The sequence below is a fragment of the Nerophis ophidion genome, linkage group LG27 (assembly GCF_033978795.1).
Source record: "Nerophis ophidion isolate RoL-2023_Sa linkage group LG27, RoL_Noph_v1.0, whole genome shotgun sequence".
NCBI lineage: Eukaryota > Metazoa > Chordata > Actinopteri > Syngnathiformes > Syngnathidae > Nerophis > Nerophis ophidion.
Genome location: NC_084637.1, coordinates 28,146,694 through 28,162,817, shown reverse-complemented (window position 1 = coordinate 28,162,817; position 16,124 = coordinate 28,146,694). Strand labels below are relative to the sequence as shown.

Here is a 16,124-nt window from a genome sequence, read left to right as displayed (position 1 = left end):
ATATATATGTTAAAGTGCTTCCCCCCTGGTCAACATATGAAATAACAAGTGTGTGAAAAAAATTTAAGGGCTCCCCCTCTGGCCAACATATGTAGTACATTAAAACATATGTTTATTAGTGCAAGTTTGTCCTTAAATTAAATAGTAAACATACTTGACAACTTGTTTTAAAGGCCTACTGAAAGCCACTACTACCGACCACGCAGTCTGATAGTTTATATATCAATGATGAAATATTAACATTGCAACACATGCCAATACGGCCTTTTTAGTTTACTAAATTGCAATTTTAAATTTCCCGCCAAGTGTCCTGTTGAAAACATCGCGGAATGATGACTCTTGTGTTGACGTGTGCGCGTGACGCTATTGGTTGGAGCGGACATTTCAGCCCAGCACCACTCACGGCTAAAAGTCGTCTCTTTTCATCGCATAATTCCACAGTATTTTGGACGTCTGTGTTGCTGAATCTTTTGCAATTTGTTCAATTAATAATGGAGACGTCAAAGAAGAACGCTGTTGGTGGAAAGCGGTGGATTTCAGCTGCCTTTAGCACCGAGACACAGCCGGTGTTCCTTTGTTCGTTGTGAAGCTTTACTATGGAGCGGAGCACGTTTCTCCACTACATGTCAACCAGAAAGTTTTTGGATGAGAAAATTGTGATATTACGTCGGCTCTTACCGGAGACTTGAGCGGGGTTTGCGTCCTCCTGCAGCAGCTGTCAAAAAGGCAGCTGTGACTTTCTTGGCTCCTCCATCAGAGACACTGGCGGTCACCGCAGCCCTCCGACTTTTAGGTATGACTTTATAATCTCACTAAAACACTGGTAACACAAAAAGCAGATAAGGGATTTTCCGGAATTATCCTTGTAAATGTGTCTAATGACATCTGAATTGCTCCCACTGCCGTCACCTTTTTTTTTCGAGTGCTGCACACTAACTTTCCTCATTCACGAATCTTTTATTCTCGCTCAAATTAATGGGGAAATTGTCGCGTTCTCGGTCCGAATCGCTCTCGCTGCTGGTGGCCATGGTTATAAACAATGTGAGGATGTGAGGAGCTCCACAACCCGTGACGTCACGGGCACATCGTCTGCTACTTCCGGTACAGGCAAGGCTTTTTTATTAGCGACCAAAAGTTGCGAACTTTATCGTCGATGTTCTCTACTAAATCCTTTCAGCAAAAATATGGCAATATCGTGAAATTATCAAGTATGACACATAGAATGGACCTGCTATCCCCGTTTAACCTTCGTCTTGTGTTAGGGTCGGCACCGACCCGTTTTAGTTTTTAAATGCATAAAAGAACCACATAAATTTATTTTTATGCATCAAGGATTTTTGACTTTGTCAGGAACCTCTATTTCAACAAAATAAAACTTGTTTTTTTTTGTTTCACTAAATTATAAGATGCTCTGGTTGAAATTATGACCTTGGTGTTGTTAGGGTCGGTTTCGACCCAGTTATAAAAATAAGACTATAAAGCACTAAGTAGAGCCAAAACTGAACACACTGACGGCCAGCTCCTCTCCCAATCATGTGAGCTTTAGTGGATTCTCATTTTACCTTGTTATCCAGTACAAAAACAAACAAAATGTATGTGGTTCTTTTATGCATTTAAAAACTAAAATGTCCAGACATTTGAGGTCAATTCAGTATAGAGTTGTTACTCTGTTAAAATTATTAAAATGAAAAAATAAATAAAACTAATTTATTTAAGAGATGTGTTCTAATACCCCTCAGTAATGGTCTGGTAACACAACAACCTTTTTTTTTATTTATACGATTCTCTTGAGGTTCGTTTTACCATTTTTTTCAATTGAAATCGAGGGGTATACTGACAAAAAAAAGGCCCAATGGCCCACACCAAAAATATTAAAACCAATATTTTCATGGATAAGGAAACCTAACGAGGTAACCAAGAGATGAGAAACAAATTAGATGATAGATAATTGTTTTTAGTGTAGTTTACAGCTGATTTAAGACATGGGTCAAAAACAACCCGTTAACATAAGAGATGGTAACAGAAAGCTAACACAAGAGGAAGGTTAAATAAGAAAATCTCATTTCAGTAGGCCTTTAAGTAAGCAAACAAAGGTTCCTAATTAGTCTGCTGGGGCGGCATAGCTCGGTTGGTAGAGTGGCCGTGCCAGCAACTTGAGGGTTGCAGGTTCGATTCCCACTTGTGCCATCCTAGTTACTGTCGTTGTGTCCCTGGGCAAGACACTTTACCCACCTGCTCCCAGTGCCACCCACACTGGTTTAAATGTAACTCAGATATTGGGTGTCACTATGTAAAGCGCTTTGAGTCACTTGAGAAAAGCGCTATATAAATATAATTCACTTCATATGCAGTAACATATTGTGTCATTTATCCATCTATTATTTTGTCAACATTATTAAGGACAAGTGGTAGAACATGAATTATTCATCTATTTGTTTACTTACTGTAAATATCTGCTTACTTTCTCTTTTTACATGTTCTATCTACACTTCTTTTAAAATGTGTATTAATCACTTATTCTTCTGTTTTTTGATACTTTATATTAGTTTTGGATGATACCTGACATTTGCAATGTGCAGAAGCGCATGTTTAATGTAAATTTATAAACGACAGAGAGCTTTGTATGACTTTTTACAGCAAACATCATGGATAAAAAAAAACACATTGGAATATTCCCCCAGTTTTTGGTCTTGTCGGTAGAGCCGAGCTGGTACAAAATGGCAATAAAATCAATCAATCAATCAATCAATCAATGTTTATTTATATAGCCCCAAATCACAAATGTCTCAAAGGACTGCACAAATCATTACGACTACAACATCCTCGGAAATGGGCCTCATAGACCTCATCGTGGGATCTTCACGCATGAAACATCAATAAAATGCACCTGTGTTTGTTGTTTTCGTAACATTCCACCTGCCCTCGCCACTGCCGACGGGCCGTGCCATCCATAATGCTGACATCAGCAAATTGCTCACCCACACGACACCGTCTGCCATCTGCCGTAAACACGGACAACCGGGGTTCATGCGCCGAGAGAACACCTCTTCAAAGTGCCAGACGCCATCCAATGCGAGCATTTGGCCACGGCAGTCAAGACCAAACCTCGACAAAAACTGACGAATATGCAGATGAGCTTCCCGCAGAGAGTTTGTGCAGAACTTATTTAGTTATGCGAACAAGTTGTTGCAGCAGATGTACGGGCGGTTGGTCTAGGACAGGGGTGCCCACACTTTTTCTGCAGGCGAGCTACTTTTCAATTGACCAACTCGAGGGGATCTACCTCATTTATATATATCATTTATATTTATTTATTTATGAAAGAGACATTTTTTGTAAACAAGTTACATGTGTTTAATGATAATACAAGCATGTGTAACACATGTAGATGTCTTTCTTTCACGAAGACAAGAATATAAGTTGGTGTATTACCTGATTCTGATGACTTGCATTGATTGGAATCGGACAGTAATGATGATAACGCCCACATTTTCAAATGGAGGAGAAAAAAAGTTGTCCTTTCTGTACAATACCACATGAAAGTGGTTGGTTTTTGGCATTTAATTCATCCAGCTTCCACACACTTTACAAGAAAAACATTGGCGGCAAATTCCGTAGCTTGCTTGATTGACATTCACGGCACCCGAGGGTCTTGTGAGATGACGCTGGCTGCTACCAGTTCATTATTATGAAAAAATGACAGAGAGGAAGGCGAGAAACACTTTTTATTTCAACAGACTTTCGCGCCGTCCCTCCCGTCAAAATTCTAAAGGCCGACTGCACATTTCCTATCTTCACAATAAAAGCCCTGCTTCATGCTGCCTGCGCTAACAAAATAAGAGTCTCGGAAAGGTGGCGTGCACAAGTGATGTGCACGCCAGCTTTCTGAGGGATCGCTTGTGCACGCCAGTTTTCCGAGACTGTATTTAGTTAGCGCAGGCAGCATGAAGCAGGGCTTTTATTGTGAAGATAGGAAATGTGCAGTCGGCCTTTAGAGTTTTGACGGAAGGTACGGCGCGAGAGTCCGTTGAAATAAAAAGTGTTTCTCGCCTTCCTCTCGGTCATATTTTAATAATAATGACCTTGCAGCAGCCAGCGTCATCTCACAAGACCCTCCGGTATCGTGAATGTCATTTAAGTGACGTCTTGGTGAAGATTGATGACCACTAATTTTTAGGTCTATTTTTTTTAAAAGCCTGGCTGGAGATCGACTGACACACCCCCCGCGGTCGACTGGTAGCTCGCGATCGACGTAATGGGCATCCCTGGTCTAGGACAAGGGTCTCAAACTCAATTTGCCTGGGGGCCACTGGATGCAGGGTCTGGGTGAGGCTGGGCATCAAGAAAATATTTCTTAAAAAAATATTTTTAAATGTCTTTATTTTTGTTTTCAACACCAAATAAAATCCAAATATAAATGAACAAAATGAGAATTAAGAAATGTGAGGCAATGCAAATTAAATAATAAAAACAAATAACAGTTTGAATTGGTCCAGGTTATTGGGGACTGTTTTTACTGACGGACAGGTGTCGCGGTGTGACTGCAGCCAGGCACGTAAGAAAACCTTCGTCTCCATGGCAACATCTCTGTCGCTTTCACTCATTTGCCGCTTTTCCACTAACGCAGGGGTAGGCAGCCCAGAACTTTGAAAGAGCCATTTTGGATCCAAATAACACAACGTTGTCAAGCGCCATTCATATAAAACTCGTGGAGCACTAACATTATATTTTTATATTAAGGTGGGGGCCGCAAAATAACGTCTCACGGGCCACAATTGGCCCTTGGGCCGTGTGTCTGAGATCTCTGGTGTAGGACCATCCGGGAGGGGATGATGCTTGATGTGCACGTAAAGAAATAAACTTTATTGCCATTGCACTTAAACAAGCATTGCTCCGTAAAGAGGTAAACAGAGGGGAAGGAGAAAAAAGCAACACCCAAACTCAGCTATTATTATTTTTTGTAATACGATTGCATTGTCTGATATCTTTATATTGTTTATCCATCCATCTCCTTCCTCCTATACAGACTTCTTTCATGTTTTTGAGATGTTTCAATATTGACTTGTTTTGCTAAATATAGCTGAGATAAGCGCCAGCGCCCCCCGCGACCCCGAAAGGGAATAAGCGGTAGAAAATGGATGGATGGATAATGGAAACACTTTTTTTTCGCATTTGGAGGTTACCTAGACACCGAAGCAGCGGGGCAGCAATCGTCTGGGTTTCTGTCAGAATAATTATATCCATCCATCCATCCATTTCCCACCGCTTATTCCCTTTTGGGGTCGCGGGGGACGCTGGCGCCTATCTCGGCTACAATCGGGCGGAAGGCGGGCTACACCCTGGACAAGTAGCCACCTCATCGCAGGGCAATAATTAAATTTAGATTATTACAATACTTTGTTTTGAAATTAGTTCCTGGCAAGAAGACAAAAGCTGTCTTTGAACCTACCAAGAGTAAAACTCGTACAACTCCACTGTGTAGGGGGAAAGCAAGATGAAGGTGTTCCTGGTGTCTTTCATGTATTATAATTAAACAGAAAGATATTGTCTGACCTAAGGACTATAAAAGCGAAGCGGAAGCAGGACCAGAATCCCTCCAGGCGACTTCCTTTTTCGACTATTTTACGAACGTCTTTTTGAACTATTTTAGGAACCTCTTTTTGAACTTTTATACAAACCTCTTTTTGAACTATTTTACAAACCTCTTTTTGAACTATTTTACGGACGTCTTTTAGAACTATTTTACGAATTTCTTTTTGAACTATATCTTGGACGTCTTTTTGAACTTTTTGAGGCAGTATAGCTCGGTTGTTAGAGTGACCGTGCCAGCAACTTGAGGGTTCCAGGTTCGATTCCCACTTCCGCCTTCCTAATTACTGCCGTTGTGTTCTTGGACAAGACACTTTATCCCCCTGCTCCCAGTGACACCCACACTGGTTTTAAATGTAACTTATATATTTAGTTTCACTATGTAAAGCGCTTTGAGTCACTAGAGAAAAGGGCTATATAAAAATATATTTCACTAACTGTTTTACGAACCTCTTTTTCCACTCGTTTATGACCTTTTCTGTGAAGTGTTTACAACCTTTTCTTTGAACTGTTCTGTAACCAAAGGCAACACTGTTTACGACCCACTTCCCTTTTGGAAGCAGCTGTGGTCATGTGGTCAGAAAAGTCAAATAAAGGAGGACTTGTACAATCTTTCGCCAGAGCGTGCTGGAGATTGTAGAAGGGTGCAGCGTCCAGGCGACTCTCCTCATTATTGAGCCGAATTGAATTCTGTCTCTGTTTAATTCTTTGCCTCTTGTCTTGTTTAATTAATGTCATCAGTGTTTGAACCTGGAGTGTCCAGTCCATAGTGGATCTAACATAATAGTGTGAAAGTCCAGTCCATAGTGGATCCATCATAATAGTGAGAGTCCAGTCCATAATGGATCTAACATAATAGTGTGAGAGTCCAGTCCATAGTGGATCTAACATAATAGTGTGAGAGTCCAGTCCATAGTGGATCCAACATAATAGTGAGAGTCCAGTCCCTAATGGATCGAACATAATAGTGTGAGAGTCCAGTCCATAGTGGATATAACATATTAGTGTGAGAGTCCAGTCCACAGTGGATCTAACATAATAGTGTGAGAGTCCAGTCCATAGTGGATCTAACATAATAGTGAGAGTCCAGTCCCTAATGGATCGAACATAATAGTGTGAGAGTCCAGTCCATAGTGGATCTAACATAATAGTGTGAGAGTCCAGTCCATGGTGGATCCAACATAATAGTGAGAGTCCAGTCCCTAATGGATCGAATATAATAGTGTGAGAGTCCAGTCCATAGTGGATCTAACATAATATTGTGAGAGTCCAGTCCATAGTGGATCTAACATAATAGTGTGAGAGTCCAGTCCATAGTGGATCCAACATAATAGTGAGAGTCCAGTCCCTAATGGATCGAACATAATAGTGTGAGAGTCCAGTCCGTAGTGGATCTAACATAATAGTGTGAGAGTCCAGTCCATAGTGGATCTAACATAATAGTGTGAGAGTCCAGTCCATAGTGGATCCAACATAATAGTGAGAGTCCAGTCCCTAATGGATCGAACATAATAGTGTGAGAGTCCAGTCCGTAGTGGATCTAACATAATAGTGTGAGAGTCCAGTCCATAGTGGATCTAACATAATAGTGTGAGAGTCCAGTCCATAGTGGATCCAACATAATAGTGAGAGTCCAGTCCCTAATGGATCGAACATAATAGTGTGAGAGTCCAGTCCATAGTGGATCTAACATAATAGTGTGAGAGTCCAGTCCATAGTGGATCTAACATAATAGTGTGAGAGTCCAGTCCATAGTGGATCCAACATAATAGTGAGAGTCCAGTCCGTAATGGATCGAACATAATAGTGTGAGTCCAGTCCATAATGGATCTAACATAATAGTGTGAAAGTCCAGTCCATAATGGATCTAACATAATAGTGTGAGAGTCCAGTCCATAGTGGATCTAACATAATATTGTGAGAGTCCAGTCCATAGTGGATCTAACATAATAGTGTGAGAGTCCAGTCCATAGTGGATCTAACATAATAGTGTGAGAGTCCAGTCCATAGTGGATCCAACATAATACTGAGAGTCCCGTCCCTAATGGATCGAACATAATAGAGTAAAAGTCCAGTCCATAGTGGATCTAACATAATAGAGTAAAAGTCCAGTCTATAGTGGATATAACATAATAGAAATGTATAATAATAAATGTATGGGTCAAAGGTATATGATATCACTACTAGCATCGGCATTTACTGCATTTACTTGGTATCGGATCGCTACCCAAATGGGCAGTATCGCCCACCTTCAGTCCACACGCGCTGAAGAAATGTCCATCAGTCGAATAATCCCTGATATTTAAACCAGAGACTACATTTCCCACAAAACTTCCTTTTTTTCTCTTGTTCCAATGTTTTTTAACCTCAAGAAAAGCATTTAAAAGATGTTATGTGCGATAGTATTTTTGATGATATCAGTTCATCTTTTACTATTTGCGCTATGTGAACGATGGTGGGACTGATCGATACAGTAAGTCGAGGCTTGACTCATTTTTCTGGCTCGACCGAGTGATGATAGGTAGGCATAGGCCGATATCCTATAAGTCGATTAAATAAATGAAAATGAAGTTTTTACATCAGATTGCGTCACGTGACGAAAAAAAAAAGTTTTCCAGCGTCGATAAGTCACCATGTTCATGCTTCAAGAGCATTCACGCTTTTCGTCGGTTTCAGCAGCTGCGCAGGTTTGTCACCCCAGCGAAACGAAAAAGAAGGGCGGGAATCATCTTGTCCTCATGGGAGTGTCTTTGAGTCTTTGTGAGGAGAGGCGGGGCCGCGGTTTTTTTTTTTTGCCTTTGAATTAAAAGTTTGTGTTTGGACTGTTCGGTCACTCTTTTGCATCGCTTTCTGAGGCTGCGGGCGTCTGAACTACAAATAAACGGGAGTAATAGTAAGTATTACTTTAATACATTAAAATGAGCTTAAATTCTAACATATAAACCAGGGTTCACCAACCTTTTTGAAACCAAGAGCTACTTCTTGGGTGCTGGTTCATGCTAAGGGCTCCCAGTTTGATACACACTTAAATAAATTGCCAGAAATAGCCAATTTGCTCAATTTACCTTTAATAAATGAATTTATATATATATATATATATATAAAAAATTAGTATTTCAGTCATTCCGTCGTACATTTTAATTCCTTTTACGGATGTTTTTTTGTAGAGAATTAATGATGAAAAAACACTTGATTGAACAGTTTAAAAGAGGAGAAAACAGGAAAAAAATTAAAATAAAATTTTGAAACATAGTTTATCTTCAATTTGGACTCTTTAAAATTCAAAATTCAACCGAAAAAAAGAAGAGAGAAACTAGTCCTCTCGTCTTTTGTTTCGTCGCCAATTCAATTCGCCTCACAACAACCTTATGCAGAGGTGTACTTATAACAATTTTACAGAGAAATTATATCATTTATAGTCGGGGTGCAAATTAATTTCAGATCTGTAACAATAGAAAAACTAAGCTAAAGTGTAACTGCTTTTCCAGGGATGCGACAATCGATGAACCAACACTCTGTATCGGCCGATTGCGGCGAAAAAAAATGATTGGTGTCCCGATACAATTTCTAGAACAGATTACAGAAATCTTAATTGTCCACAGATGTGGACAAATGTCTTCGGCTCTACAACACAGGAGACAAACAGCGCTAAAATACACACATTGTCTTTACATGGAAACAAATACTAAACATTTCAAAGATCACAGGTTAAGGAAAAAAATAGGACTAAAAGTAGATATAACTTGTAGATTTGTATTTCATATAAGTTGCATTTTTTAAAATCTTATTTTACCAAGTGTATTTGCCGATATTGATCCAAATACGATATCAACACGAATCATATATCACAGGGGTCACCAACCTTTTTGAAACCAAGAGCTACTTCTTGGGTACTGATTAATGCAAAGGGCTACCAGTTTGATACACACTTAAATTATTGCCAGAAATAGCCAATTTGCTCAATTTACCTTTAATAAATAAATCTATATATATATAAAAAATGGGTATTTCTGTCTGTCATTCCGTCATACATTTTTTTTGCTTTTACGGATGTTTTTTTGTAAAAAATAAATGATGAAAAAACACTTAATTGAACGGTTTAAAAGAGGAGAAAACAGGAAAAAAAAAAGAAAACTTAGATAGTTTATCTTCAATTTCGACTGTTTAAAATTCAACCGAAAAAAAAAAAAGAAATTAAAAACTAGCTAATTCGAAACTTTTTGAAAAAATTTAAAAAATAATTTATGGAACATCATTTGTAGTTTTTCCTGATTAAGATTAATTTTAAAATTTTAATGACATGTTTTTTTTTTAATATATTATATAGTTTTTATGTTAACATGTAATTTGATTTTTTGTAATAGTTTTTTGTTTTGTTTTATAGTTTTTATGTTAGCGTAATTAGATTTTGTTTTATAGTTTTGTTTTCTTAAATAGTATTTATGTTAACATGTAATTTGATTTGTTTTTGTATTGATGATTTATAGTTTTTGTTTTATTCAATAGTTTTTATGTTAATGTGTAATTTGATTAGTTTTTTGTTTTGTTTTATAGTTTTTATGTTAACTTGTAATTTGATTTGTTTTTATAGTTTTTGTATTAATGATTTATAGTTTGTTTTATTTGATGGTTTTTATGTTAATGTGTAATTTGTTTAGTTTTTATCGTTTTTTTGTTTTGTTTTATAGTTTTTATGTTAACATGTAATTTGATTTGTTTTTATAGTTTTTGTATTAATGATTTGTAGTTTTTGTTTTATTTGATAGTTTTTATGTTATTGTGTAATTTGATTATTTTTCATAGTTTTTTTAAAAGTTTTTATAGTTTTTATGTTAACGTGGAATTTGATTTGTTTTTATAGTTTTTGTATTAATGATTTGTAGTTTTTGTTTTATTTGATAGTTTTCATGTTAATGTGTAATTCGATTAGTTTTTATCGTTTTTTTGTTTTGTTTTATAGTTTTTATGTTAACATGTAATTTGATTAGTTATCATAGTTTTTTAAATTATTTTATAGTTTTTATGTTAACTTGGAATTTGATTTGTTTTTATTGTTTTTGTATTAATGCTTTATAGTTTTTGATGTATTTTATATATTTTTTTAACGAGAAATTTGGTTTGTTTTTATAGTTTTTGCATTATAGTGTCGATCTGTGTTGGCCCTGCGATGAGGTGGCGACTTGTTCAGGGTGCACTCCGCCTTCCGCCCGATTGTAGCTGAGATAGGCACCAGCGCCCCCCAGCGACCCCAAAGGGAATAAGCGGTAGAAAAAGGATGGATGGATGTTTTAAATAGGTTAAAATCCAATCTGCACTTTTTTTTAGAATATATAACAAATTGGACCAATCTATATTTCTAACAAAGACAAATCATTATTTCTTCTCGATTTTCCAGAACAAAAATTTTAAAAGAAATTCAAAATACTTTGAAATAAGATTGAAATTTGATTCTAAAGATTATCTAGATTTGCCATAATACTTTTTTTTAATTTTAATCATATTAAGTTAGAACAAATATTTCACAAATATTCTTCGTCAAAAAAACAGAATCTAAAATGAAGAATTAAATTAAAATGTATTTATCATTCTTAACAATAAAAAAAAAAAAAACTTGAACTTTGATTTCAATTGCCAGGAAAGAAGAGGAAGGAATGTAAAAGGTAAAAAGGTATATGTGTTTAAAAATCCTAAAATCATTTTTAAGGTTGTATTTTTCTCTAAAAATATATTTCTGGAATAAATGAATTTATTCAAACAATTAAATTAATTTATTTAAACAAGTGAAGACCAAGTCTTTAAAATATTTTCTTAGATTTTCAAATTCTATTTGAGTTTTGTCTCTCTTAGAATTAAAAATGTCAAGCAAAGCGAGACCAGCTTGCTAGTAAATAAATACAATTAAAAAAAAATTGAGGCATCTCACTGGTAAGTGCTGCTATTTAAGCTATTTTTAGAACAGGCCAGCGGGCGACTCATCTGGTCCTTACGGGCGACCTGGTGCCCGCGGGCACCGCGTTGGTGACCCCTGATATAAACAAACCAGTGTGTTTCAACCACTGTGCCGCGGCACACTACTTTACCATGAGATACAGTCTGGTATGCCGTGGGAGATGATGTCATTTCACCTGTTTGGGTTAAAAATATTTTTTGCCAACCAGAGTGTTGTTGTAATACTCTTCTATATCAGTAGGTGGCAGCCGGTACCTAATTGCATTGTAGATGCCGGAAACAGCGGTAGGCAGTGTGAAGGTAAAAAGGTGTCTAATGCTTAGACCAAAAATAATCAAAAGGTGAGAGCCCCTAAGAAAAGGCATTGATGTTTAGGGTAGGCTATGCAGAACGGAACTAAAACTGAACTGGCTACAAAGTAGGGCTGGGCGATATGGCCTTTTTTTAATATCTTGATATTTTTAGGCCATGTCACGATACACGACATATATCTCGATATTTTGCCTTAGCCTTGAATGAACACTTGATGCATATAATCCCCCAGGTATGATGATTCTGTGTGTCTACATTAAAACATTCTTGTTCATACTTAATATATGCTCATTTTAAAGGGGAACATTATCACCAGACCTATGTAAGTGTCAATATATACCTTGATGTTGCTGAAAAAAAGACCATATATTTTTTTAACCGATTTCCGAACTCTAAATAGGTGAATTTTGGCGAATGAAACGCCTTTCTATTATTCGCACTCGGAGCGATGACGTCACAACGTCACATTTTTTATAATCATGGCCACCAGCAGCGAGAGCGATTCGGACCGAGAAAGTGACGATTTCCCCATTATTTTGAGCGAGGATGAAAGATTTGTGGATGAGGAAAGTGAGAGTGAAGGACTAGAAAAAAAAAAGAAAAGAAAAAAAAACTAGACGGCAGAGCGATTCAGATGTAATTAGACACAGTTACTAGGATAATTCTGGAAAATCCCTTATCTGCTTATTGTGTTACTAGTGTTTTAGTGAGATTATATGGTCGTACCTGTACAACCTGAAAGTCGGAGGGGTGTGGTGACCGCCAGTGTCTCCGAGGGAAGCCACGTTTCTCGACGAAGCAAAGGCAGCCGATGCCTCCTCCACGGTGGAAGCATCCAACGGTGGGAGGAGGCAAGAGAGTCCGCAGCTGCCTCTTTGACAGCTGCAGGAGCAACGACGCAAGCTCTCCGCTTATGTCTACAGTAAGAGCCGACTTATTACCACCATTTTCTCACCGAAACCTGCTGGTTGACATGTGGTAGGGAACCATGTTCGCTTGACCGCTCTGTTCCATAGTAAAGCTTCACCGTCATCTTTCGGGAATGTAAACAAGGAAACACCGGCTGTGTTTGTGTTGCTAAAGGCAGCCGCAATACACCGCTTCCCACCTACATCTTTCTTCCTTGACGTCTCCATTATTAATTGAACAAATTGCAAAAGATTCAGCAACACAGACGTCCATAATACTGTAGAATTATGCGATGAAAAGAGACGACTTATAGCTGTGAACGGTGCTGGAACAAAATGTCCTGTACAATGCGTGACGTCACGCACACGCGTCATCATACCGCGACGTTTTAGCATGATACTTCCGCCCGAAAATTAAAATTGCAATTTAGTAAACTAAAAAGGCCGTATTGGCATGTGTTGCAATGTTAATATTTCATCATTGATATATAAACTATCAGACTGCGTGGTCGGTAGTAGTGGCTTTCAGTAGGCCTTTAATCCTATTTATTGTCCATACATCAGTGGTTAATTTTGTCAAAAAAAAAAATGGCAATAATATTGTTTATCGGCAATAATTTGAAGGTCTATTTAACAATGTGTTATCGGCCCAGGCCTAACGAGGGGGTGGGCGGGGCTTGAGGCTCACCTGCTTGTGTCATAGATGGCGAACAACTTCTTGTTTCCGTCAACAGCATTCCTGAAAGAAGAGGGAGACGACAATAAATATTTGCAAATTATGGATGCGCCAATCGAGCGATGACAGACAAGTATCGACCGATTTCCACTACGTAATGCAAAAATCAAACTACTTAAATGAGCAGCAGTTGGTAGTTTTTGCTTTTGTTTAGTTATTGTGTCCTATTGACTTTGTTTTGCTATAGCAATTGTATGTAATACAAGAGAATACTGTTGGGTTGATATTGTTACACCATAGATAGAATAAAAAACAGTTGGTACATGTGATCAGTATCAGTCGATCTCACTCATGGATAACCCGTATCGGAATTCCTACTTAAAACAATCAAAAAAATAAGGCCATGCAGAATAAGGCATTAATAAGTACTTAATAATGACTAATTGAGAGCCAATATGTTACTAATTTGCATGTTAATAAGCAACTAATTAATGGTGGATATGTTCCCCATTCTAAAGTCTTACCAAAGTAAATAAACTAAATTAACAAGGAATATTTTTACTAGGGGTTTGGGAAAAATCGATTCGAATACGATTCGCAATTCTCACGTTGTGCGATTCAGAATCGATTCTAATTTTTTTTTAAATCGATTTTTATTTTTTGAATTAAAAAAAAAAAAAATTATTATTATTTTTTTTTAATCAATCCAACAAAACAATACACAACAAATAATGCAATCCAATTCCAAAACCAAACCTGACCCAGCAACACTCAGAACTGCAATAAACAGAGCAATTGAGAGGAGACACAAACACGACACAGAACAAACCAAAAGTAGTGAAACAAAAATGAATATTATCAACAACAGTATCAATATTAGTTATAATTTCAGCATAGCAGTGATTAAAAATCCATCATTGGCATTATCATTAGACATTTATAAAAAAAAAAAGAACAATAGTGTCACAGTGGCTTACACTTGCATCGCATCTCATAAGCTTGACAACACACCGTGTCCAATGTTTTCACAAAGATAAAATAAGTCATATTTTTGGTTCGTTTAATAGTTAAAAGAAATTTACATTATTGCAATCAGCTGATAAAACATTGTCCTTTACAATTATAAAAGCTTTTTAAAAAAATCAACTACTCTGCTAGCATGTCAGCAGACTGGGGTAGATCCTGCTGCAATCCTGTGTATTGAATGAATACAGAATCGTTTTGAATCGGAAAAATATCGTTTTTGAATCGAGAATCGCGTTGAATCGCTAAAATTGATATATAATCGAATCGCGACCCCAAGAATTGATATTGAATCGAATCGTGGGACACCCAAAGATTTGCAGCCCTAATTTTTACCCAAACTGTCAATAAAATTCAGCTTCACTGCTTTAGTCTTATTTTGTGCGCTTAACAAACTTTTCTATCATTTAAGCTCCAGACTTCTTCTGTTTGTTTGATATTGTCATTACTGCCACTAGTAGTAAAACGTGTTTTACAACTGACTGCAGCCCTACAGGGGGGTCGTTTCTGGCCCCCGGCCCTATGGTTAAGCAACTTTTCCATTCCCACACTCAACATACAGTGGGGCAAAAAAGTATTTAGTCAGCCACCCATTGTGCAAGTTCTCCCACTTAAAATGATGACAGAGGTCTGTAATTTTCATCATAGGTACACTTCACCTGTGAGAGACAGAATGTGAAAAACAAATCCAGGAATTCACATTTTAGGAATTTTGAAGAATTTATTTCTAAATTATGGTGGAAAATAAGCATTTGGTTAACCATTCAAAGCTCTCACTGATGGAAGGAGGTTTTGGCTCAAAATCTCACGATACATGGCCCCATTCATTCTTTCCTTAACACGGATCAATCGTCCTGTCCCCTTAGCAGAAAAACAGCCCCAAAGCATGATGTTTCCACCCCCATGCTTCACAGTAGGTTTGGTGTTCTTGGGATGCAACTCAGTATTCTTCTTCCTCCAAACACAACAAGTTGAGTTTATACTAAAATGGATACATGGATGATACAGCAGAGGATTGGGAGAATGTCATGTGGTCAGATGAAACCAAAATACAACTTTTTGGTATAAACTCAACTTGTCGTGTTTGGAGGAAGAAGAATACTGAGTTGCATCCCTAGAACACCATACCTACTGTGAAGCATGGGGGTGGAAACATCATGCTTTGGGGCTGTTTTTCTGCTAAGGGGACAGGACGATTGATCCGTGTTAAGGAAAGAATGAATGGGGCCATGTATCGTGAGATTTTGAGCCAAAACCTCCTTCCATCAGTGAGAGCTTTGAATGGTTGACCAAATACTTTTTTTCCACCATAATTTACAAATAAATTCTTTAGAATTCCTACAATATGAATTCCTGGATTTTTTTTTCAGATTCTGTTTCTCACAGTTGAAGTGTACCTATGATGAAAATTACAGACTTCTGTCATCATTTTAAGTGGGAGAACTTGCACAATCGGTGGCTGACTAAATACTTTTTTGCCTCACTGTGTATACAGCGCCACTAAAAGAAACAAAAGCATGTTAAAATATTTTAATTTCAGATGCATTTACTTATAAAGCATCAACTCAAGGCTTCCCAGCTGCTTCTGATTCATTTTTTTTTTTTTTTTTTAATAAGCCCCCTCCTTTGGTTTCCATCCCACCAATGGGAACCATTTGCGATCATGA

General features: G+C 37.5%; 2 protein-coding genes across 5 annotated transcripts in view; one reads left to right on the top strand and one right to left on the bottom strand.

Annotated features, from left to right (window-relative positions):
* LOC133544467 (gamma-aminobutyric acid receptor subunit beta-3-like) overlaps positions 1–16,124 on the bottom strand; it is a 250,825-nt gene that overhangs the window by 160,736 nt on the left and 73,965 nt on the right. For both annotated transcript variants that reach the window (XM_061889810.1, XM_061889811.1), the window contains exon 2: positions 13,447–13,497. In XM_061889810.1, coding sequence (XP_061745794.1) covers positions 13,447–13,497 — 51 coding nt within the window. The remainder of the gene's footprint in view (positions 1–13,446; positions 13,498–16,124) is intronic.
* LOC133544468 (gamma-aminobutyric acid receptor subunit alpha-5-like) overlaps positions 8,367–16,124 on the top strand; it is a 103,197-nt gene continuing 95,439 nt past the window's right edge. For 2 of the 3 annotated variants that reach the window (XM_061889816.1, XM_061889814.1), the window contains exon 1: positions 8,393–8,482. The gene's annotated coding sequence lies outside the window, so the exon portion shown is untranslated. Of the gene's footprint in view, positions 8,483–16,124 lie in introns of all 3 variants that reach the window. The other variant, XM_061889815.1, reaches the window with a different exon arrangement.